Genomic DNA, 24,285 nt, shown 5'->3' on the forward strand with positions numbered 1-24,285 from the left:
CTATGTAAAGTTAACGCCACCCCAGATATCCTCCTACAAATATCTTCAAGCAAAACACCATCTGAGATGCCAAGCTAGACCCACTACTCCCAACCCAGGGTCTTTGTGGGCTTGTGAAAACTTGAGGTAACTGGTTTTTGGTTAGTTGTGTCTGAGCAGAGTCTACACCACAGACTGGCCCACACGGAGGTCACAAGGAGGACCCCAACTCGCTCATGAGTGACTCAGATAAGGGGGCTAACACCGTACTCTCAACTCAGTCTTGGGCTGGCGATCTGGAATGATTCTCTATCTCTCAAGAGTGACCTTGAGTAAACCTGAAGTTCTTTTTTTTCACATTCAGTCTGCCCCCTTGGTTATAATGCTAACATAGGAAGAATTTATTCTCTTCATAGATGATACCGCATACAGATGTTGCTAGTATTTTTTTTTAAAGATTTATTTATTTATATAAGCACAGTCAGAAGCGCGGGAGGGTGAGAGAATTCACCAGAGCCAGAGCGGGAAGCAGAGCAGGCAGAAGGACCGAAGTACACTGCTGAGGGGAGCAGCGGGCGGCAGGCGAGGTCTGCGCGCCATGGGGGACCCTCCTCCGGTGGCCGGGGAGCAGCCGGGGATCGAACCGGCGCTGCAGAGGCTGCGGGCAGCTTCGCAACCCAGCGCTCAACCGCTGCGCCACCAGGGAGGCCCCTGTTGCTAGTATTTTTAATGTGCAGTGTACCACTGTCGAGCTAGATGTGCCAAAGGAGCTCATAATAGGGCACAGGGCTATGACAATGGACTCATGTCACCGTATCAGTGAGAATCAAGCAGGTTGCTTTGACTGGAGCTAATAAAATCTGTCCTTTGGCCTGAAAGAAATAGAACAAAAGGTGAATCTATTCTTAGTAGATCATTCCAGATCGCCAGCCCAAGACTGCATTGAGAGTATGGTGTTAGCCCCCCTACCTGAGTCACTCATGAGCGAGTTGGGGTCCTCCTTGTGACCCCCGTGTGTGCCAGTCTGTGGTGTAGAATCTGCTCAGACACAACTAACCAAAAACCAGTTACCTCAAGTTTTCACCAGCTTCAAAGTTCACAGACAATGTCTTCGCTCTCTTATGTGAGTGTTTAAATTGTTAAAATCAAAGACTGTTGGGGGTTTTATACTCAGGACAATTTTGAGGAACTCACCCCCAATGTTATCACCTCCCTCCTCCCAAACAGACTATGCATGCACCCTCTCTGGATAAAAATAAGGCCCAGCCTTCTTTGAGCCTCACTGTGTGCCAGACACTCCTCTGGGCTCTTAATCTTTCTGTTTAGCCTCATTTTACTGATGAAAAAAGGAGGCGCCATGAGGCTGATTAATTTACCCAAAATTACACAGACCACTAGTTAGTTCTTGGAATCAGGAATCTATCCAAGCAACTGGTCCCAGGGCCTGTGCTGTCAGTCACCAAACCCTGTCACTGGGCGCACATACCCTCTGTGTAAGCTATCCTTGCTGCCCCAGGCTAGAAGGCGGGACCAAATCCCACGTACTTTCAGTCTTTTCAGTAATCTTCAAGAGTCCTGAAGCCATCTGTTCAGCCCCACATTTGCTCTTCTTGCATCTATTTCCTATTTTCTCCTCTTTTCAGAGGTTCCCAAATTTAAGAGACGAGGGGGGAGGCACGACCATCAGTGGGGCTGGGAGGCACCATCTGATGTCTGTGCCCAGCGGGTCTGCACCACTACACCCACCCCTCTTGCCCCAGCAGCAAAGGCAACTCCAGCGTTGGAGCTGGCGGGGACTGGCCCCACCTCTCTTCGGGCCCTGCAGGTTCCCAGCGCTGAACAGGATCAGAGAACAGTGTTTGGAAAACAAGACCTGAGGGTCAGAAACCTGGGCCGAACTACCCTTGTTGACGGCAAAGCCTGAGAAAGGCCTGTGTCGCCAAAGTCAGGGCGGGGACGGTCGTGCTGAGACACTAGCAGGAGGCCTCAGCCGCAGATTTCAAGTAGGAGAGGCACTGGGCCGCCCTCCCCTGACTGGAACTCCAAAAGAGAGCCTGTTTCTACGGTCCCGACCTCCAGCAGCCCCCGCCCCTCATACACACACACCTGGAAACACACACACACACACACACACACACACACACACACACACGTCCCGTCTCCCCTTCCCTCCAGCCTCCTGCAGAGACCATAGGAAACGTCTCCAGAGTCTTACTCTCCAGAATTTCTTTTGCTCCTACTCAGGAAAAAAGTGCATTTCCCCTCGCGCACACACAGGTGTGCCTTGGATACAGGGCAGTAGCACTTGGATGTGAGCTGCATCCGACCTGTTATTCTCACTCCGAAATGCCAAAGAGCTGAAATGTCACATAGTCGAAGTTGCTTCTCTTTTCTCCCCTTTCTGTCCCAGGCTCCTGACATGGGCTTCGAGACTGCACTCGCTCCGCAGTACCTCACCTCCAACAAAATGATCTTCTACGCCTACGTACCAGTGAATGCACCCAAGGACAAAATACACACCAGCAAATTCGACTACATTCATCTGGGGAAAATGTTACACTCTGGGTAGTTACTGATCTGCCTTCTGCTTATTTAGACAACATGCTGGTTTCTAGAGTCTAAAGTTTGAGCTTGCTTTTTGGAATAATTTTTACTCAATAGAGTAGGTCTTCTTTTGACACCCCACAAGCCGGACACGTTTATAAATGCCACGGCGTCTTGTACCCTGCCCTGATTTGAGAATCATGGGCCAGTTAGATCAGCACCATCAGACCAGCTGCAGAAATGTGGGCTTGCCATCCTGCGCATTCAGAAAGTTCTGGGCTCGCCCAGCTGCTGCCTCTCCACGGTGTTCACTCAGGACGTTCTCCTGTATCCAACAGACAAACACGTCTGTCTGACTGGCAGAGCAGAGTTCATCTCTTTTTATAGCTGAGTAGTATTACATCAGGTACACGTGTCACATCTTGCTGATCCACTCATCTGTGGTCAGACACTTCGGTTGCTTCCATCACTTGACTTTTGTAAATTTGCTGCAGAGAACATGGGCATGCCTGTGTCCTTTCAAATTAGTGTTTTTGTGCCCTTTGAGTTCTTCCATCTACGAGTGGAATCGCTGGCCATTTGGCAGCTGTTGGTGTGGGTGAGTTGGGGCAGGGCTGGCTTGTGTTTGTGGCATCCCTGATTTCGCTCCTTTCTGGGGCGTGGGATGCTAGACCCAGTGGTCCCTGCGCTCTAAGTGCTCCGTACAATGTAAGCTCCTGGGAGTGCAGGTCAGAATGCCCGCTCTGCTGTTATTTTTACCAGGGGGCAGCCTGTGGGGAGCATCCCAGCTCTTCCGCTAGGTTTCCCCCTCTTTCAAAGGAGTTTCCTCTACCAGCCTCCAGGCCTCTCCAGGACAGCCCTCCCACTGGTGTTCCCCAGCCCAGGCCACAATCCCCAGGGTCCTCTCTCCAGCCACTTCCTGTTCAATGTAGCACGAATCTCCTCGGTGTCAACCCTGTTGAAGTCTGGGGGGGCCTGCAGCGGTGGGGTTACTTTCAGGTCCCAGACCAGGACGCCACAGGGTCTGCAGGGGCCTGCTGGGTGAGTCACCAGGCAGAAGTTTTTAACTTTATAAAGTATGGCTTATCAATATTTTTATATCTGGGATTGTGCCTTTGGTTTGTATATAAAGTCATCACTACACCCAGGCATATCTAGATTTCCTCCTATATTACTTTTTAGGAATTTTAAAGTTTTGCATTTTATATTTAAGTCTATGATCCATTTTGAGTTAATTTTTATGAAGGGAATCAGGTCTGTGTCAAGATCTATTTTCATTTATGGATATCCTAGTTGAGCATTTTTAAAGTAGATTGTTTTTCTTGATTATAAAGTATGTGTTCATGATAGAAATTTCTTAAAACATAGATAAATAAAAACAAAACACTTGAAATCATGATGGCTAGTACCTTAATGAATTAATAATTAGTCTTTTAATATGCATAACATGCATAACATTTTCTACCATGCTTTTTTCACTTAGACATTCTGTAAGAACATTTTCCTTGTGTAGCTAAAAACTTTTAAATACTATTTTTAAAATAGTTACATTTTTGTCTAGGTAAAATCAAGTAGTAGAATTTATTTAACTTTCCTATTGCTGAAATCTCTTACTTCTAACAATTATCATAATGCTGCAATAAGCATTTTTGTGTGGAAAGCTGTTCTTCTCTCTTGTGTTTTCTACATATTTCCTTAGGCTAGAGCCCTATCAATAGACTAACAGAATCAAAGAGGGAGAGAATGTTAGAGATCTTCGTGCATAATGTCAAATGGCTTTCTAGGAAGCTGGTGCCAATTTACAATCCCACTAGTAGTGGATGAAAGTCTATCTCTATTCAGTTCTTGCAGCTTTGGAAACCTGTCGTTTCAAAATAATTGCTAATTTGATTGATGAAAAATTGTATCCATTTCTGTAATTTGGATTTCATTGATTATTAATAAGATTGAACAAATGCTAATTAAATGTTCATTTGTTACCCATTGTAGTACATTTTATTTATAAATTATATACTCACAATTTCCTCATTTAGCCACTGTTTTTTGCCCAAATTGCTTAATGTTTGTTGGCTTGTCTTTTAGGAAAACTGGAACAGCTTACATAAAAGAGATAGTGAAATATGACACTTCTGAAGGATTTTTGTCCTCCGCTACTGCAGAAATTACAGAGCCTTTTGGACTAGAGGAAGCAAATGAGAGCACTTGTTTGCTTAGTTCCCTTAAAATTCAAAGTGATGGAGATTCCTATAAACTTACACTTCAATTGCAATGTAAGTATAATATACATCCCTAGTGGTAGAAAAAATGAAAAGTTATCTTTGGGGAAGGCTTTTCATGCTCATTTATACATTAGTAGTTTTCAAAATTTAGTTCAGTTGGTAATCTATAGATGTCTCCATGGACTTAGATTCCTGGAGGAATTCTTTATTTTAATATGTTAAAACCTAGTCATAACTTTTTTGCCTCATTTTGCTGTGTTGAGAATAGACTGGGCACTCATGGAGAAAGGGCAAGAAAGAAAGCAGAAAAATTATTTAAGAGACTGTTGGAATAATCAGTTGAGAGATCATATTAAATGGAAGATACCTGTTACTCATAAAAGTGGAGAGATTAAGTGGATATATAGAAAGACAGGCCTGAAGTTCAGGAAAGACTGTTGGACTAAAGAGATCATTCTGGGGCCTTCCCTGGTGGTGCTGCGGTTGAGCGCTGGGCTGCAAAGCTGCCCGCAGCCTCTGCAGCGACAGTTCTGTCCCCGGCCACCTGTCCCCGGCTGCCGGGGAGGGTCCCACGTGGCATATAGACCTCTCCTGCTGTGCCCACTACTCCCCTCAGCAGTGTGTTTCATCAGTCTGCCTGTTCTGTTTCCCGCTCTGGCTCTGGTGAATTCTCTCACCCTCCCGCGCTTCTGACTGTGCCCAGTGCTTGTATAAAGAAAGAAATAAATCTTTTAAAAAGAAAGAGATCATTCCAAACAGTCAGAACGAAAGAGTGAGGGGTAGGGGGATGAAAAACTATTTGATGAAATAATGTCTGAAAACTTCTCTAAATAGACATTCGTCTTCCTGAATCAGTCTTTCTTTTGGCTTCCTTCCTATCCTCGCTGACTCCTATCACTTCTCCGTGAAATCTTTGCCCTTTGGCATTCCTTATATGATGGGGCTCCCTCAGGCCCTGCCCTAGAGCCTCTTCTAACTCTCCACCATTTTCCTTAAGCAACATCGATTTATCAATTCAACAAATATTGATTAACTAACCTTCTGAGAGATAGATTCTAGACACTGGGCAAACTCTGGCTACGTTACCTTTCTCTTGTAGAATCAGAATAAAGACTCTAGGTTATTAAGGCTCTTAACAGTTCTGTAATAAATTAGCTTTTTTGCACTTACTTAGCCCTACATGGTTTATTTTTCTGCTGAGAATTTTTGTAGAACTAGTTTCATAGAATAGGCTTATGCTTGATATGTTTGAATATGTATCTTTCTATAAAATGATTGATTATAACCTGAAATCTATAACCTAGTTAAGACCATAGTTTAATACCTCAACTAGTATATTCATCGGTTATGTTCATGTGTGCTTGGCACCATTAGTTGCTTTATTTTAAACCAAATCATTCTTCTTATAGCTCCTGGTGTTATATCTTCATTTCAAGATACGGATATAGAGAAGACTGTGGTGATTCCTGGTTATAGCAGCTTCCTGATCACAAATATTTTAGATGCTAACAATGCCTTAGCTATTGCTACCATGCCTGAAATAGTGCCCCATAATATGACCTTTCCAGAAAACTCCTGGTTCTTATACAACTTTGGGCAAAGGCATGGACGAACATGGAACATATCTTCAAAACCATGTAATTACTGGTTTCGACTATTTGATAATACCCTGTCCCTCAATGTCCTGAAGTACATTGATCTGGGAAAATCTTATGCCTTAAGACTTAAGATCATACCTGGATCAAAAGGTAAGTTAATTTTTATTGGGATACATCAAAAGCATCTTGTTTTGCTTTCCTTGGATGTGAAATATACTCTTTGATAGTTCCTTTATCCTTGGTTTCCTAGCAGCTGACATCCTACTAACAACAGCTTCCAATTATTGAGCACTTACTATGTGTGAGGCTCTGTATTAACAAGTTTATGCCTTTTTAATTTAATATTTATGACCACCCTGAAAGCCTAGATTATAATCTTCGTTTTACAAATGAGAAAAATATAGTTAACAGGCCAAGTTTCTACCAAATTTTACTTTGGATTTTTGCTGTTCTCTTAAAAAAGAAAATATTTTCATTATCTTGGCATTGTAATTATTTTAAAAAGTTTAAGGCAAAAAAATGACTTCTAAATAGAATTCTATTTTCCTGCAGTTTGCCAGGTATTTATTACAAAAGTAATATGAGATGTATTAAAATTGATGGAAAAGTGACATACTAGAAAAACAAAATATTTAGTAAATAACTGAGAAAGAGAGGAGGGAATGATGGCAGCAAGGGAGAGAAAAAGAAGAAAATCCTGCCGCTGAAAATGAAGAGGGAACTCAAAGCCAAAGAAATTAGTTAATTCATGGCTCCTTGTAGGATGTGAGGCTCAGGTAGGAGTTTTACATCTAGGCAGTAGGGTGGGTTTTAATTCTCAAGCATTGGCAGACATTGTAGCTTGGACCTACTTTCTTCATGGTGGAAGTTGCCACCAAGATCACTCACTAGAAAGCTGGGACGGTAAAGAGGGGACTAAGAAAACTCGACTCACCAACTCGAAGAAAGAGACAGGGGGATTATCATCTTCATAAAACTCAGACTGGAGAAAAGAATTTCCTATAAAAAAAAAAAAAAAAAACAACAACAAGACTGTGGAACATCCAGAGTGAACCCACCAGGTACCAGAACCTCTAGTTGAGAATTTTCACCCCAGCATGAGCAGGCACAGTGCCTCCTGTGGGAATCCTTTCATAACGCAAGTAACAGGGACTTCATGGAAAAATCAATCTTCATTGAACGTGAATTGAAGAAAATGATTTTAAAACTGTGTAAGGAAATGACGGAATATAAGGGTATTCTAACAGACCCAGGGAACAGAAAAATTTAATCTCCAAGAACTTGAAATAATAGAAACACCACAAAATAAATATACATAAAACCCTTAAAGAGATAAAAATACGATATGCAAATCATAGTGAAAGGACAAAGCACTGCATTTTAAGAGGCTATGTGCGAAGCAGAACTAAATACCACCTATATAAATGAAAATTACAGGTTTTGAAAAAAATGGGAGGTCATCTGCTTCTATGCCCATCAATTCTGTAACCTAAATATCCTGCAAAACTTCTTTCTAAAATCATTAGAATCCTTTCTCATTGAGAGGGTGTTAGGTCAACAGGGTGGTGGGGGAAATGCTGAGGTTAGGTTCTCCCATAAAAAAAAAAAAGTTAATAGGGGGGAAAAGCAGCAGGTCCCTGCAAAAACCAGGACACGAAAGTTAAACGGGCGACTCTGGCAAACTGCCCGAAGGGGAAAGCTGCCATAAAAGAGGATGGAAAGAGAGGAAGCTCAGAACCCGGCGACCATCCTGTAGTGGGCAGGAAGGGACGGAGCAGGATTTCTATGACCCGAGCAGACCGGGTAAAGGAAGAGAGTCCTGGAGCCCTCGGTGGCTTTTGCAGGCTTTAATTGGGATTTACCAGGTAAATCCAGGCATGTACCAGGCGTGTACCAGGGTGGGGGGCGGTGGCCAGGAGGCGGTCAAGCCTCCAGCCCCCGACAAGTCTTCACTCTCTTGTTAGAAGGAACCTACTTTAACATGATAAAAGCCATATACAGCAAACCCACCGCCAATATTATTCTCAATGGCGAAAAGCTAAAGGCCCTTCCTTTAAGATTAGGAGCAAGAAGGGCCTCCCCTGGTGGCGCAGCGGTTGAGCACTGGGCTGCGAAGCTGCCCGCAGCCTCTGCAGCACCGGTTCGATCCCAGGCCGTGGCGAGGGTCCCACATGGCGCACAGATCTCCCCTGCTGCCCGCTGCTCCCCTCAGCAGTGTACTTCGGTCCTTCTGCCTGCTCTGCTCCCGCTCTGGCTCTGGTGAATTCTCTCACCCTCCCGCGCTTCTGACTGTACCCAGTGCTTGTGTAAATAAATAAATAAATCTTAAAAAAAAAAAAAAAAAGATTAGGAGCAAGACAAGGATGTCCTCTCTCACCAGTTCTCTCCAATATAATACTGGAGGTCCTAGCCAGGGAAATAAGACAAGAGAAAGACATACAAGGAATCCAGATAGGGAAAGAAGAAGAAAAACTATCACTATGTGCAGACGATATAATATGATAATATACATAGAGAACCCTAAAAACTCCACAGAAAAACTACTCAAAATAATCAACCAGTTCAGTAAAGTAGCAGGATACAAAATCAACACAAAAAATCAGTAGCCTTCCTATACACAATCAGTCTGAAGAAGAGGAAATCAAAAAAGCCATCCCTTTCTTTAATTGAAACAAAAAAATCAAATACATGAGAATAAACCTATCAAGAGAGGTGAAAGACTTACACAAAGAAAACTATAAAACACTGTTAAAAGAAATAGAAGAAGACACAAAGAAATGGAAAGACATCCCCTGCTCATGGATTGGAAGAATTAACATTATTAAAATGTCCATCCTACCAAAAGCAGATTCAACACTATTCCAATGTATACTTAGCTCAGATCATCACGTGAACTCCCATGCCCCTCCCCAGACTTGCTAAATCAGAATCCTGAGTTTTAACAAAATCCCCAGTTAAAATTTAGGAAGAATGACCCGATCATTTTGGCATAGGGGACACTGCTGTAGATGAGATTTCAGGCACATTGATTACTAATTCTCAACTCTGACTTGCAGATTAATAAAGCTTTTCATTATATTTCCCAGAAGGGAGGGGTTGCAAATAAGTGGGCTGAAGGCAAAACTGACCTGATTGTGTTCAAACCCGTAAGGAGTTTTCTCTTGGCAACAATTGACTGACAGCCCTTTATTTTTTAAATGATTTTTTAAATGTTTTTTATTCAGGTAATGTTGATTTACATCACTGTTTGTATTTTAGAAGCATAGGATCCCCGCTTCAGGTATTGTTACCATAGCGCGCCCACCACCAAAGCTCCACCACCGTAGTTAAACATGCGTGCTTCGGTTCTCTACAAAGTCATCCACCTCTGTCCACATCTTTTTGATACCACTGAGGATTGAGGGGTGGAGGGAAGCAATTTTGCTCAGAAGAAACACGGTATTCATGAAGTTCGATTTTTCTAAGAATCATTAAATATTTGTAGCTATTATGTAGCCTTCATAATAGATACTATAGATGTTCTAGAATACTGACTAGCCCATCATTATTCAGTTGTTTAAATTTTCATGATTTAATATTGTTGATCTTGTTTCCCTAGATACTCAAGTAGTTGAAAAACCACTATTGACTGTGATTGTTGGAAATCCAAATTTGTTGGCATTTAAAGCTGAAGGCTTTTTTGATGATACTGATAGTTACGTAGTGGAAATTTCTGCAACTAGCAAAGATTTACATCAAGTAATATATTCTTTAATTATAAAAAATATTAATTTTAGAAAATTTAGAATATAAACCAAGAAAAAGAAGGACAAATTGTACAGAACCCTACCGACCAAGGATGACTAAGAACTTGTAACATTTGGGGTATGACCAAAAGGTGGTGTAGCAGCACGGCATAGAGGTTCAAAGAGGAAGATGCAATGAGTTCAGTCTGACTTCTGGTATTATCTATGAGAATTTGGGGAAGTTACTGTGCTGCTTTTTAATCTATAAAATGGAGATGATGGAAAAAAAATACCTCATAGGGTTGTTTTGAGAAGTAAATGTCATGCTTTAAGTAGGGCATCTAAAACCATGTCTCACACATGGAAGGGGCTCAGTTGTACAGATCCTAAAGGGTCTCTGTCTCACTTTCACCAACTTATACTCCACAAATTTTGAAAGAGCCAATGGGTTTCAAGAAGGAGCAGAGCAGAAATGGTAGATCGCACAGAAGTAGAAGAGTGGAAAGGCCTTGAGCCACATTCTCTTGACCTGAGAGCAGCAAGCATCCTGGTTTAATGGGGTTGACTACCAGGGCGGGGTATCAGGCGATAGCATCATAATGTGTTTGGGGCTGGGCTACCCTGGGGCACGTGCAGATGGGTTACATGCGTCTTCATATTTCATGTCTCGTTAGCATCTTTGGTCTCCACCCAAGGGTGTGTGTTCCTATCGGTCTAATCAGTCCTAGGTCACGACTAGGTCAGTTTTGCTGTCTGTGTCTGTGCAGCCATCAGGTTTCAATTGCTTCTGGAGCCCTTGCCTGAAAGCAGGAAGCCCCTGGAGGGTGGATGGTCTGTTGCTCCTGGTGACTGGCTGCATTCCTATTAGCCTGGGGGCTCATTAACAGGAAGGTGAGGCCAACAAGATCTAAGTCCTCTTGTACTGAGGATTGGATTAGCATACACCCTAATGATGCATTTTAACTTAATTGCATCCGATTTCCAAATACAGTGACATCCTGAGAAACTGGGGGTTAGAACATCAACTTACGAATTTTGAGGGCATATATGTCAGTCTATAACAGTTACTCTTTCTTTTTTTTTTTTCCCTAAATATTTATTTATTTATTTATTTATTTATTCATTTATTTATTTATTTATACAAGCACTGGGCACAGTCAGAAGCTCGAGAGGGTGAGAGAATTCACCAGAGGCAGAGCAGGGAACAGAACAGACAGACTGACGAAATACACTGCTGAGGGGAGCAGCGGCCACAGCAGGAGAGGTCTGAGCGCCATGTGGGACCCTCACTGGCAGCCGGGGATTGAACGAGCGCTGCAGAGGCTGCAGGCAGCTTTGCAGCACAGCGTTCAACCACTGCACCACCAGGGAAGCCCCTAACTTTGATTTTTTTGGATATTTCCAGGGTTGGACTTCACTGGCATTGATTGTCTGGGGAGCATCGACTGAGTGCTTTGTTACAACCTTTGTGCCAACATTGAAAAGCAGCTGTAGTTATCTCAAATTTATGCATCACAGACCTATTAATATTATCCCACTGGAAGACTGGACTAGTGGCATTCACAGAGACAGCCAGGGTTTTAATATGATCAAAACTTTGCCGGTAAAAAATTTAAGCAGATTTTTTTAAGGGCACCAGTGATGTGCTACTTTTATGGGATTGGTTGGCTCCTCAGTTTTAGCGTTTCTTTTCTAAGATGCTCAAAACACTCCAGATGACTTCAAGTCATTTTGAGGATTTGATGATTATTTCTAAAATGTAAAAACTTTCTAAAATAATGATATTTCTTGGTAACTTATTTTCATCATTTTAGTATCATTTTATGTTATATTATAGTGGCATAATCTTACGCTTTTTCATTATGTAGTTATTTGCCCATATGTTTACCATCTTGACATATCTTACTGGCCTCAATGTAGTAACAATTTCAATTTTTACCTTGTCAGAATCTATGGCTTTTTAAGATGTAAATTATTAGTCTTTCTTAACTAATTTATTACTTAAAAAAATTTTGTGACTAAAAATCAAATAACCAAACTTGAATAAAATCAAATAACCAGACTATAGCCATAATTTGAGGTTGTTGAAATTCTGAAAAACAAAGAGTAAGGTATATAAGGAAATTTGAAATTTACCTTAATACATGGAGCTAAAAATGAAATATTTGCTTTTCTTGAAAATCAAAACAACAATAAATGACACATTTTCCTTGCCTGACCCCTTGCAGATAAACTACAGGCCTCCATCAAATATGGGAATTGCTATTCCACTGACAGATCATTTTTATCATGCAGATCCTAGTAAACCCATACCAAGAAATCTATTTCACAAATCAAAGGTAAGGAATTTCTCTACAGATAAGCAACTATTCATTTGAGTTCAAGAAATCATTCAGTAAAGTTACAGATGGGCCTAGTTGCAGGGGTGAATGAAAAGGTTTGTTCAGCTCAGTGTTTCTTCTGCCCTGATAAGTCAGCTTATCATCATCATCATCACACTGCTGTCAATACTACCCCTGATTTTCATGTTACTTCTTCAATCTCCCTTCTTTTTACTCAGACTCCTGAACACATTTTGAAATCAAGAAGTCTAGACGGACCTCACCCATCACCCCTAATCCCAGCCCCGCTGACTTCTCTCTGTCTCCCATTTGGATTTCAAAGGGATTGGTGGGGTGAAAAATCCTAATGAAAGGAGCTCCAAACACTTTCCTCATGTCTGCAACCTTGTGAAAGGAACGGGGTGTGTTTAAAAGGAAGGTTTTGCTTCAACATAGACACATTTATTTATTTTAAAGATTTATTTATGCATGCAGGAGCTGGGGTACAGGCCAGATGCGTGGGAGGGTGAGAGGATCCGCCAGAGACAGAGCAGGGAACAGAACAGGCAGACTGACTGAAGTACACTGCTGAGGGGAGCAGCGGGGAGACAGGAGAGGTTTGCCTCACCATGTGGGTCACTCCCTGGCTGGCTAGGGATCGAACTCATGCCGCAGAGGCTGCGGACTGCTTCATAGTGCTGTGCTTAACCCCTTGTGCCACCAGGGAGGCCCCAACAGAGACACATTTAAACTCCTGCCAGGAGAATTTAAACAAGGAGTTGTGTAAATTAACTAGTGTCAGTATGGCACAGTGGAATCTAAGCCAGAATTATCTGGAAATATTTCTACAATGCTACTTTCTCAATCTCACCTCATTACTGAATCAAAAGCTATAGGGTATGGTCCCAAAATCTGCATTAAAATATCTCTATGGTTAATCCTGATCTATCCCAGAGTTTAAGCTAGACAAGTACTAGAGCTGGATACAAAGCAAGCAATGTGACTGTGGATCCTTGATGCCTGAAAGGTGAATGGGGATTAACCAAACAAGGGACAAGGAGAAAAACAAAAGAGGGAGAAAGACCCAGCGCATTCCAGGCTAAAGGAACACCCAGCACAAAGGGCAGATATGGGCAAGAGCTCAATGATTTTGAAGGATTCAAAGACCAGGAGGAGCACAGGGAAGCACTAAATCAGGCTGGAGAGAGTAGGCCCTACTCTGGAGAGAGTAATGCCACAGGGTTGTTGTAGGCCCTGGAGAGGGTCTTTAATTTTACCCTAAGAAAGATCAAGAACCACCCAACGAGTTTAAGCCAGGAAGTGACTTGCTTGCCTACTTGTGTTTTAAAATATACACATTTGGGCCTCCCTGGGGGCACAAGGGGCTAAGTCTCAGCACTATAAATCTATCCTCAGCCACTGCAGCACAAGTTCAATCCCCGGACAGGGAGGTGACCCACATGGCGCAGCAGACCTTCTTGTCTCGTCCGCTGCTCCCCTCAGCAGTGTATTTCAGAAGATCTGTCTGTTCTGCTCCCCACACTGTCTCTGGGGAATCCTCTCACACACACCCCCCCCCCACACACACACACACCTCTGGCCTGGCCTACACCCCAGCTCTTGTATGCATATATAAATAAATCTTTAAAAAAAAACCACACATTTGTCAAATGACAAAACTAAAATAATTCAGTAATGAGTTGGGTGTCCTGTATTCATGGGATGGGGAATGCAGAGCTTTCTTCTTGAGGGGTTTTGGGCAAGAGCACATTTTGTAGAACGTTAGAAGAGGTGATGCGGGAACAGGGTGTGGTCGACTAGAAGGTCAGGGATTCCTTCTGAGGCTAGCGGGTGCTGTTCTGTGAGGTAAGGTAGTCGCAAAGCAGAGCTGGAGGGAGGTGGTTCCTGTCAGGCTTCTGGGAATTCAGGCTGCTTTAGGCTTAGATTTGTAGCATGAACCATTTTGTGCATGGGGGCAGCCTCATTGTGTGGCTCCTGATATACAAATTAACTTTATCACATTGTATTTTTACCAAAGTAGATTAAACTGAAAATGACTAACATCTACACCCTTTCTTGGTGAACATATTTTCAAAGAAAACTAGAGTGCAGGGGGGGGGGTGTGCAGGCGGGGGGGGGGGCGGGGGGGCGGGGGAGAAAGAGTTCTATTCAGAGAGCAGGGAATTCCAAAAAGAGAAAGCAAATAGAATCAGAGACGCCTCTTCCACAACTGCTAGAGGTCTCAGGTGGTGGAAACAAAGGAACACAAATTGAAAAAGCAAACTGAAAAGAGTTGATTATCGAATTCAAGAGTCAGTTCTTTGAAAAAGGTGAAATAAACCAATCTCCAGTGAGAGTGACTGGGTAGAAAACGAATGACAGGACAGTTCCTGTGGCGATTTTGAACATCCTTTGTGAGTGCTGTGAGGACAAACAGGTCTGAAACAGGCTTGGAGAGTGTGGTCTGGTGTCTGTAACATCATGTCAGCTCCTCTGGGCCTCTGTGTTCATGCCTGCAAAGGGAGGGCCCGAGAGCAGTGAGCTCAGGGGTCCAAGAAGCGGCCTTCAGAGCAACACGGGCTTTCTAGGTCCCATCCAGTCTCCTGAGGTAAATTGTACAGCAGTGGAGGAGTGCTTGGATTCAAATGAACAAGGAGACAAAATTCAGAGCTACTATATTTTTACTCTACCTTTATTATTATTATTTTCCCTTTAAACCTCTCAGGGATTTTAATCATTCAGGAAACAAGTGTTTATTGAACATTTACTCAGTTTGCAGAAATTCTGCCTCCCCCCACCAAATAAAAGCAAGTCAACCTATATGATTTAATTTGCAGAACTCAGGTAAATACAAACAGTGTGCTGGTAAGTCCAATCGGGAGTCGTGTAATTGCACACATGATCAGAAGTTTTCATATGCTGTTGCTTTCTCAGACTGTAGAGAAAAGGTAAGATAACTCTTAATTATTTGAAGCCAAAGTATTTTTATATTAATAAGATCTAGCAATGTGCATTTGGCTACACATGACAAGAAATAATGTCTTGTTATGACACTGAACTAAAAAGATCTGGATTTAAGTGTCCTTAGATTAACGAACCTCATCTGTAAAATAAAATAAAACCTTCACTACCCTGTCCATTTCACAGGATTCTTATAAACACACATGCTTACTTATCCTGTGAAAGCAATTTTTGAAATAAACGCTATTGCCTTACATCATTGTTTAATTTTGGAGAGGGTTTGACTTCTCCCCTTGGGTATAAGTCCCTGGCGTTCTCCCTCCGCACAGCACCTGTGGCCCCTCCCCACAATCCCTTGTGTTCTTTCCTCCCCTGTTTTGATCCCCTTTCCTGCCCCTCCCCTGCTGGATGCCTCAGATCTATGGTCCGCTTCCAAGTTTTGTCTTTTTTCCTGACATTTTATTTGGTTTCTCTATATTCCGTGTACAAATGAAACTGTCCACTAATTATGCTTTTTCCTCCTGACTTATTTTGCTTAGCACAGTCCATTCCAGCTCCACCCATGTTGCACAAATGGCATAAGTTTATCTTTTTTTGATTGCTGAGTAGTATTCCATTGCATATATATATATATATCTCACATCCTCTTGATCCATTCATCTATTTGGGGCTATTTAGGTTGTTTCCATGTCTTGGCTATTGTAAATAGTGCTGCAATAAACATAGTGCAGGTTTCCTCTCACATTAATGTTTTTGTGTCTTTTGGGTAGACCCTGAGGAGTGGAATTGCTGGGTGTTACGGTAGATCCATTTATAGTCTTTTGCGGAATCTCCACACAGATTTCAGAGTGGCTGGACCAGTTTACATTCCCAGCAGAGTGTAAGAGGGTTCCCTTTTCACCACATCCTCGCCAGCACTTGTTGTTTCTAGCTTTTTTAATATGGGCCATTCTCACAGGTGTGAGGTGGTATCTCATTGTGATTTTTGATTTGCATGTCCCTCACAATAAGTGATGTTGAATATTTTTTCATATGCCTGTTGGCCATTTGCAAATTTTCTTTGGAGAAGTGTCTTTTCTGCTCTTTTGCCTATTTTTTGATTGGGTGGTTTCTTTTGTTTTTGGTGGGCTGGGTGAGCTCTTTGTAGAGATTTGCTATCAGTTCCTCATCAGTTGTATGGTGTGCAAATATTTTCTCCCATGCAGTGAGGTTCACTTCATTTTGCTTGCTGTCTCTTTTGCAGTACAGAAGCTTTTTCATTTGATGTAGTCCCAGCTGTTTATATTCACCTTTGTTTTCTTTCCTTCTTTGCTTCCTCAAAGATGTTTCTGAGGTCTATGTCATGAATATGAAAGCAGTTTGTAATCCATAAAATAATATACTAGATTGTGGTGAATTCTGATTTATTAAAGCAATTATTAAGTATTTAACACGCATCAGCTTCCAGGATTCAAGGATCTAGAATCTGGAGCTCAGTCTGGCAGTCATGACAAAACAGAACACAGTATAATATGTTGGTTAAGACTAGGTTCTATCTCAAATATTTCATTTTCTTAGTCTCAAAGCATTCAAAGGTATATCAAGTTGATTTTGCTGTTTACATTAGCTGAGACAAGTGTCCCCTTGGTATAACTTTCAAGTAGATCTATTTCAAAAACTTATGAGACCATATATATATAAAATATTTTAATTATTAATTTATATATTTTATATACTTTGTATATTTATATATAAATTGATATATTTATATATATTTTCTATACACGCACATTATGTCAGGCACAGAGTGGACATTCACTAAATTGAAAGAGTTGTTATTATATACTGCTACAACTCCCTCCTTGCTGAGCAACTGTGTTATTTCTTGAGGAGTTTCTGCAAAACTCTGCTCTAAGACTTCTTCATGATTTTCTCATTTTATTTGAAACACATAAAATCCAGGTAACTTGCCAAAAACTCATCATTCATATGTGATGAAACTAGATTTGAAAACTTTCTCTAGAACTTCAATTTAAAGAGTGTGGCTGAAAGATCGTAACTTATGGTGGGAGGAGGGTATAAAGAAGGTAAGCAAGATCCAGTTTGGCAGTGCTTTATGGGATATGGGTTAGCCGAAAAAGTTTGAATAACATCATAGTAAGTTCCTGTTTTTAAAAAACCTATAAAAAGTTATGAGTTTTGCTCCACAATGTTTGTGTATCACATTTGAAATTCACATTGATTCTGCTGTAAGACAGATTTTTTTTTCATGCAGACAGAAGCCCTAAGCACATTTCATTTAGAAGACCCAAATTCTTGGGAATATATATATTCATTCTTTACCAGGAAATGAAGTTAGGTTTGAAATTTCCAAATTTATATTCATTCTTGGAGTTTGTATTTTAGGTTCCTCGTTATAAGTTTCCGGTCACAAACTATCCAATTACCTTGGAAATTCACAGTGAGGATGGATCCAACCCATTGCCAAATCATTATCTGGTCACTATAACTGAAGTGAACGGAAGGGGAAACTGGAAACTAAGTAGAATTTTCTTTCTTCTCTAATTATTTTATTATGTCAGTAATGTTGTTTTTACCTAGATAAGTGGTGTACAAAATCTGTCTACACAAGAGGTGGTCAGGAGATCTTTGGAAAAGAATTCTGATCAATTGGCATCTTATTTTGACTTTGTTGCCTCCCCCTTACTCTAGCACACAGTGACCTGGGTTCTGTGACATCAAATAATTTTGAAGAATTTGAACTGTAATACATTGAAAGCCATTTTATAGACCAATAGCAAAAATGATTGCTTGAGTTTGTGGTGCATGATGGTCTAGTGGCTCCTTCCAGCTTATTTTGTGGTACAGAGGAGGTTGTAAAGTGATTTCAGATAAGCTATAGGCACTATCTTCTAATTATGTGAGAAAAGTTTCTAAAAGGTTTTATGGCAAACTAATTGAAAGATGCAGAAAATTTTTTTTTTTTTAATATTGACTGATTTTATTTATTTATTTATTTTTTGGTGGGACCCTCACCGTGGCCAGGGAACGAACCGGCACTGCAGAGGCTGCGGGCAGCCTGTCAGCCCAGCGCTCAACCGCTGCGCCACCAGGGGAGGCCCAGAAATATTTTTATATATGAAAAATGAAATTGAACGCAATTCAATTTAACTTCAGATATACAACTTTCTTTTGCACATTGTATGCTTGTCCATGTATGAAGTTTAAGGAGATGGATGGATGGATATAGATTTATTTTAATCAGTCATTAATATGTTACCAAATAGGGCCTCCCAGTGGCACAGCGGGTTGAGCGCCGCCCTGTGAAGGTGTCTGCAGCCTCTGCAGTGCGGGTTCAATTCCCGGCCGTCCAGGGGGAAACCCACATGGCGCAGCAGACCTCTCCTGACTTGCCTGCTGCTCCCCTCAGCAGTATCTTCAGTCTGTCTGCCTGTTCTGTTCCCCACTCTGTCTCTGGTGAATTCTCTCACCCTCCCATGCCTCTGACCATACCCCAGTTTTTGTATAAATAAATAAATCTTTAAAAAATATGTTACCAAATATCTAGACATTTGGTATTCAGTATGTCTTGCTCTGTCCAACATATGCATTTTTGAATTGTAAAATACAAGACAGAAAATGACTAAATGTTTTGCTTTAACTAACATCCCTATTTTCTGTGGTCTGCTGGTGCCTGCTATTACTAACTGCTATTACCTCTAATTATTAAATATTCAAGCATTTTACAAAATGATTATTAAACTAATAGTAGCTTGAAATTGGCCTTGGTGAGAGTATTTACAACATGGAAGTTGACAAATGGTACAATGAAATGTTTTTTTCCCCCTTTAAATACTATGTACAATTACACTTCTATAATGTCTAACCCCTACACTACATATCTGGCTTTAGAAAGAATTACAAGTAAGGTGGAAGCAACTGACCACTTCTTTTAGAAAAGATTTAAGTGATTATAGTGTGAAAGTTTTCTGCCATCTTATTGAAAATCATTTATCAACCACTAAAGTGGTCCTGAAATTATTTCATTGCTGCAGACACCAAGTGTGTGCAGATCAGAGCTGGTCACGATCGTGGGGCTAGCAGGAGAGGTCAACCCAAATGAAGGTGGTCAGAGGTTTTGACCTTAATAATGCCCTTAAGAAGATAACATGTGAGGGCCTCCCTGGTGGCGCAGGCAGTTGAGCGCCACGCTGTGAAGCTGTCCGCAGCCTCTGCAGGGCGGGTTCGATCCCTGCCGGCCATGGAGCAACCCACAAGGTGAAGCAGACCTCTCCTGTCTCACCCACTGCTCCCCTCAGCAGTGTATTTCAGTTCGTCTGCCTGTTCTGTTCCCCGCTCTGTCTCTAGTGAATCCTCTCACCCTCCCACACATCTGGCCTATACCCCGGTTCTTGTATAAATAAATAAATCTTAAAAAAAAAAAAAAGATGCCATGTGAGATATTAGTCCTAATTTCACCTAAATAGATCTTCTGCAAAGTCAAGAAGAGCTGAAAGTCTGGAATAACTTAGCCATGTTATAGAGTATACTCTTTCATTGAACCTTAATTGTATGTGACATATTTTATATAAAATAAGAAAATAAGCTAAATGTGCTTAAAATATACTTTATGTGCTTTTAGAACAAACTGTACCAGAAAATGTAAAAATATTGAAAATGTTCTTAGAACAAAATCTTAATGCTTCAGTGTATAATCCTTCAGGCCTCAACTTAAGTATAAGGGTAAGTGGACAGCATTTTTATTTCTCCTGTTTTAATTTCAGATAAAATATTCATGTCTAAACTAAGATTGGTTTCAGTTTTAAAGTAAAGGTATCCAGGAATGGTGAAAATAGCATCTTTAAAGTATATGGAGAATGTTTATTTTTCCTCCATTTCCCTTGATACTATTATTTCTGAAGATATCTGACAGTCAAATTTAACATTAACTTCTATTTTTTGAGCTGATAGAAAAGACAAGTAGATTACAGAGCTAGGTGGAACAGAATGGATATTTCTAAAAGTAACTGGGGGAGAGGAAATGCACTTAATATTCCACCTGGTTGTACAGACATTTGTCTTCTGGTTCTGGCTGCCCATAAGAACACATGAAGTTACCATAATCTAGGTCATTGTCGTTAAAGCCAATAAAATGTATGGAGCAAGCCAAAAACATGAATGGGAAGAGGAGCCCAAAGTGCTCTTCAAGACCCTGTTGGGCCTTATGTTTCTGTGTGTGTAAATATATACAGAGAGAGAGAGGAAGAGAGCTGCTGTACACTACCTGCTGTGTGCTATCAGATCCCTCTGTTGCACACTCTTGTCTTTAGGTCTCCATTTCCATTTTGATACATGATGTATATACCCAAGAGTCAGAAGCAGCCTGAAATTTCCCCAAGCTACAGCTGCAGGGAAAGTGACCGCCGTATAGTTTTTCTTAAAGTAACATACATGTCGATGCTGCTGGTGACCAGATGTGTTTCTCCCACAGGGCTCTGAGCTTTTTCACTTCAGAATGTCCGTTGTTCCAGGGGTCACCTTTTGTAACTTAGTTGATGAATTTCAGGTAAAATGAATGTTTTCTCTCTTTCCTTACTTCTTTCCTCCCAAAAGCAGTCCCTGTTTCAGGCAACAGCACAATAGTACAGGGAGCTAAACTCCTCATGACTTCCTTCCCAGAGCTCTAGGGTAAAGTCTCTGGTAGTAGAAAGTATGGGGGAAGTCCCTAAGAGAAGAGAGGCAGAGAAGGAGATTCCTAATTCTGGATATGAATCGGTACAAGTGCCAGGCAGCACATAAGCAGAACACACCTAACTAAGGAAGCATATCAAAAGCTTCAAAATAAACTATAATGTAAACACCACTAAAGTTCCAGAACAAGCCCTGGATATCACAGAAGCCACAGTAGCATAGCAGAGCCTTCAAAAACTGAACTGCCAGGGCCTCCCTGGTGGCGTAAGGGGTTAAGTCTCAGCAGCTACTGCAGCATGAGTTCGATCCCTGGCCAGGAAGCTACCCACATGGCGCGGCAGACCTCTCCTGACTCGCCCTCTGCTCCCCTCAGCAGTGTATTTCAGTCAGTCTGCCTGTTCTATTCCCCACTCTGTCTCTGGTGAATCCTCTCACCACACCTCCCATCCCCCACACCTGTGGCCTACACCCCAGCTCTTGTATTTGCATAAATAAATAAATCTTTAAAAAAAAAAAAAAAGGAACTGACAATGGAACCATAGAAAGTAAAGCATCACTTGTGATCTGAGCTCAACCAGCATGATTGTCTGCTACAACAAACCCCTAAAGCACAACATTTTCAATATGCCCAGCAGCATGCAGAGAAATGACTATCAATCCAGAATTCTATATTTAGTTAAAATCTCCTTCAAGAACAAAGGAAAAGTAAAGGTATTCTTAGATGAAGGAAAACAAATAAAATCCACTGTAGGCAGAACTTTAAAAAAATGCTTGAGGAAAATGTTCAGCATGAAAAGATGTGTCAGTGCAAGGAAAAGAAGCTTCAGGAAGCAAAGAAGATCCATAAAAATGAATAACAGGAAAATAGGAATTTTTAACAGGACCCAGAATCTTACAGCATAATAGTTTAAACGTCTGGGGTACAAATCGAAATTACTCAATATACTAAGACTTAAGAAAATGTGATCACTTATGAGGAGACAATCAACAAGTAACAAATGGAATTATTAGAAATAATTCCTCTGCTGCAAAGGTAAACACTTTTGAAATGATTGGAAAGAGAAATTTTAAGTAGACAAATAAAAGCTATAAAAAAGAGACCAAGTGGAAATTCTAAAACTTAAAAATATAATATTTAAAAAATGAAAGTCATTAGCTAGCCACTCAAGAGCAGAATGGATATAGTAGAGAAAATGTCAATGAGTTTGAAAATAAATCAGCAGAAATTCAACCTGCAGAAAAAGGATTTTAAAAAGTAAAAAAATGCCTCAGGAACTTGTATGATAGTGTGAAACGGTTTAACATTTATGTCGCCAGAGACCATGAAGGACAGGAAGGAGAGATTGGTGCCAAAAAAAAAAAAAAAAAATCTAAAGAAATGAAGCCTGAAAATGTCCCAAATTTGGTGAAACATGAATTTCCATCTTCGGGAAGGTTAATGGATCCCCAAAATGAAATCATGCCTAGCTAAACACATCGTAATCAAGCTACTAAAACTCAAAGATAAAAAAAAATCTTGAAAACAGCCAGAGAAAAGTAAAACTACATTCAACAATTTGGATAACACTTCTGGTGCCCATTCAGTACTGTAAAGAGTCTTAGTGGCAAACAAAGGACCCTCAAAAAACAAAACAAAACAAAACAAAACAAAGCACCCTCACTAAAACAGAAAAGGGGCTTTTATGTCAACATAGATAAGGAGATTATTAAATAAGCTTATTTATAAAAAGCAAGGCAATAAAATTCACAGCAGCGCTATTGAAAAGGGACTGTAAGGAATGAATTGCGGGGACTGTACCCTTGAATGGACAGCAGGTCGGGACTGTTTTTAAGAAAACAGGCAACTCCTTGGGTCGCTGGGAGGGTGGTGGCATCTATCACTCCAACTATGAAGCAGCTTATCAGTCCTTTCTTGTCCTTAGCATGTCCCACATCCCCCACCGCCCTATTTCCGTTCATCTCCACTTTCTTCTCCCTCAAAGGATGATCATTCTCCCTATCTGACAGCGAAAACCGATGCCACCGGGCTCGAACCATCTCACTCTCCATCAGCCCCACTTCTGTTGATATATATGTCCTCCATCCTTGCCTCAAGTGTCAGAAAAAACCACCTCTCCGTGCTACTGTCCACCATCCTCTCTCTCGCCTCAGAACTTGCTTTTGTTAATTTTCTAGACTGGCAGAGGGAACATTTTGAATGCACAGAGAATTTTCCAGAGATGATATTTTAAAAGAGCACGTGCTCCCTTCCCCTAGTGTTCTGTGAACCCACTTATTCTCTGTCCATTCCTCGGTAATGGGAGACAGAACGTCCTCTTGCCTTGTGAATGCTCTTTCTGCCTAGCTCTGCTGTTAGAGACATAGGATAAAGGCACAAAATCATAAATAGAACTTTTATTCCCTACTTATTGCGTGCAATTTGTTACTTGCCATATGGACAAGCGACCACTGCTATGTGTTGTGGGTGTTGAGTATCTCTGCAAGTCTGGGCAGAATTTTGCTAAATCGTGAATGGCGTCTCCACCAGGGTGGGCACTGTATGGCGTTCAATGTTTTGAATGACTAAATTCAAAAAGCTTAAAGACTTTGCCTTTTTTCTATTGCAGATTTATGTGGATGAAGTGCCCCTGCCCTTTCCAGGACACACACTTATTGCTATTGCCTCAGCTGTCGTGCTCGGGGGATTAATTTTTATAGGATTTGTGTTACAAATACGTGACATTCACCCCTTGGATTGGTGCGGAAAGCTGATTACAAAGCCCTTAATGACCCTACCATATTTCAGCGCCAATCAAGTGCACACTGAGTAGTGGACAAATGATAATCATAATGTTCATTTTATTTCCTAGTTTTATTAGACAATGCCTAGAGCAATATATTTAAGTGTTACTATAAAAAATGAGATAAAATAATATAGAATTGCCATAATAACACGATTGCTTTTTGTCAATATGTTTACTTTTCCATTCTCTTATTTTGAATATGTAGAACATGTCTTAGGTCAGCACTTACATAGAGGATTTTCTTTGAGGTTTTTAGGAAAATATCAAATGATAACCAGCTCAGTGTAGAAAGGGCTTGTGGTAATTTTTGGCTTTTTTTGACGGGATTCCATTCTGGGGGATCAGAAGCCTGTGTGTTGCTCTTTGCAGACAGGAGTGTGAGTGGAATGTGAGCAGGCCCGGGACAGCTAGATGGCCACAGAGGCTACTCTGCAGGCTTTCAGAGCCTCGTGGGAATTAAAGGTGAATCAGTTGGGTTTCTAGAG

The 24,285-nt window shown here is 41.1% G+C and overlaps 1 protein-coding gene across 1 annotated transcript in view; it reads left to right on the forward strand.

Moving 5' to 3' along the window:
- CATSPERB (cation channel sperm associated auxiliary subunit beta) overlaps positions 1-23,827 on the forward strand; it is a gene marked incomplete at both ends in the record, with an annotated part of 72,058 nt that extends 48,231 nt beyond the window's left edge. Inside the window, 11 exons of the mRNA XM_084240336.1 lie at positions 2,390-2,544; positions 4,606-4,793; positions 6,152-6,490; positions 9,939-10,078; positions 11,471-11,668; positions 12,294-12,404; positions 15,224-15,334; positions 17,733-17,868; positions 19,969-20,069; positions 20,818-20,892; positions 23,624-23,827. Of these exons, the coding sequence (XP_084096462.1) occupies positions 2,390-2,544; positions 4,606-4,793; positions 6,152-6,490; positions 9,939-10,078; positions 11,471-11,668; positions 12,294-12,404; positions 15,224-15,334; positions 17,733-17,868; positions 19,969-20,069; positions 20,818-20,892; positions 23,624-23,827 (1,758 nt within the window). The remainder of the gene's footprint in view (positions 1-2,389; positions 2,545-4,605; positions 4,794-6,151; positions 6,491-9,938; positions 10,079-11,470; positions 11,669-12,293; positions 12,405-15,223; positions 15,335-17,732; positions 17,869-19,968; positions 20,070-20,817; positions 20,893-23,623) is intronic.
- Between the last annotated feature and the right edge of the window lie 458 nt (positions 23,828-24,285).

The sequence above is a fragment of the Talpa europaea genome (assembly GCF_964194135.1).
Source record: "Talpa europaea genome assembly, chromosome: 8".
Taxonomy (NCBI): domain Eukaryota; kingdom Metazoa; phylum Chordata; class Mammalia; order Eulipotyphla; family Talpidae; genus Talpa; species Talpa europaea.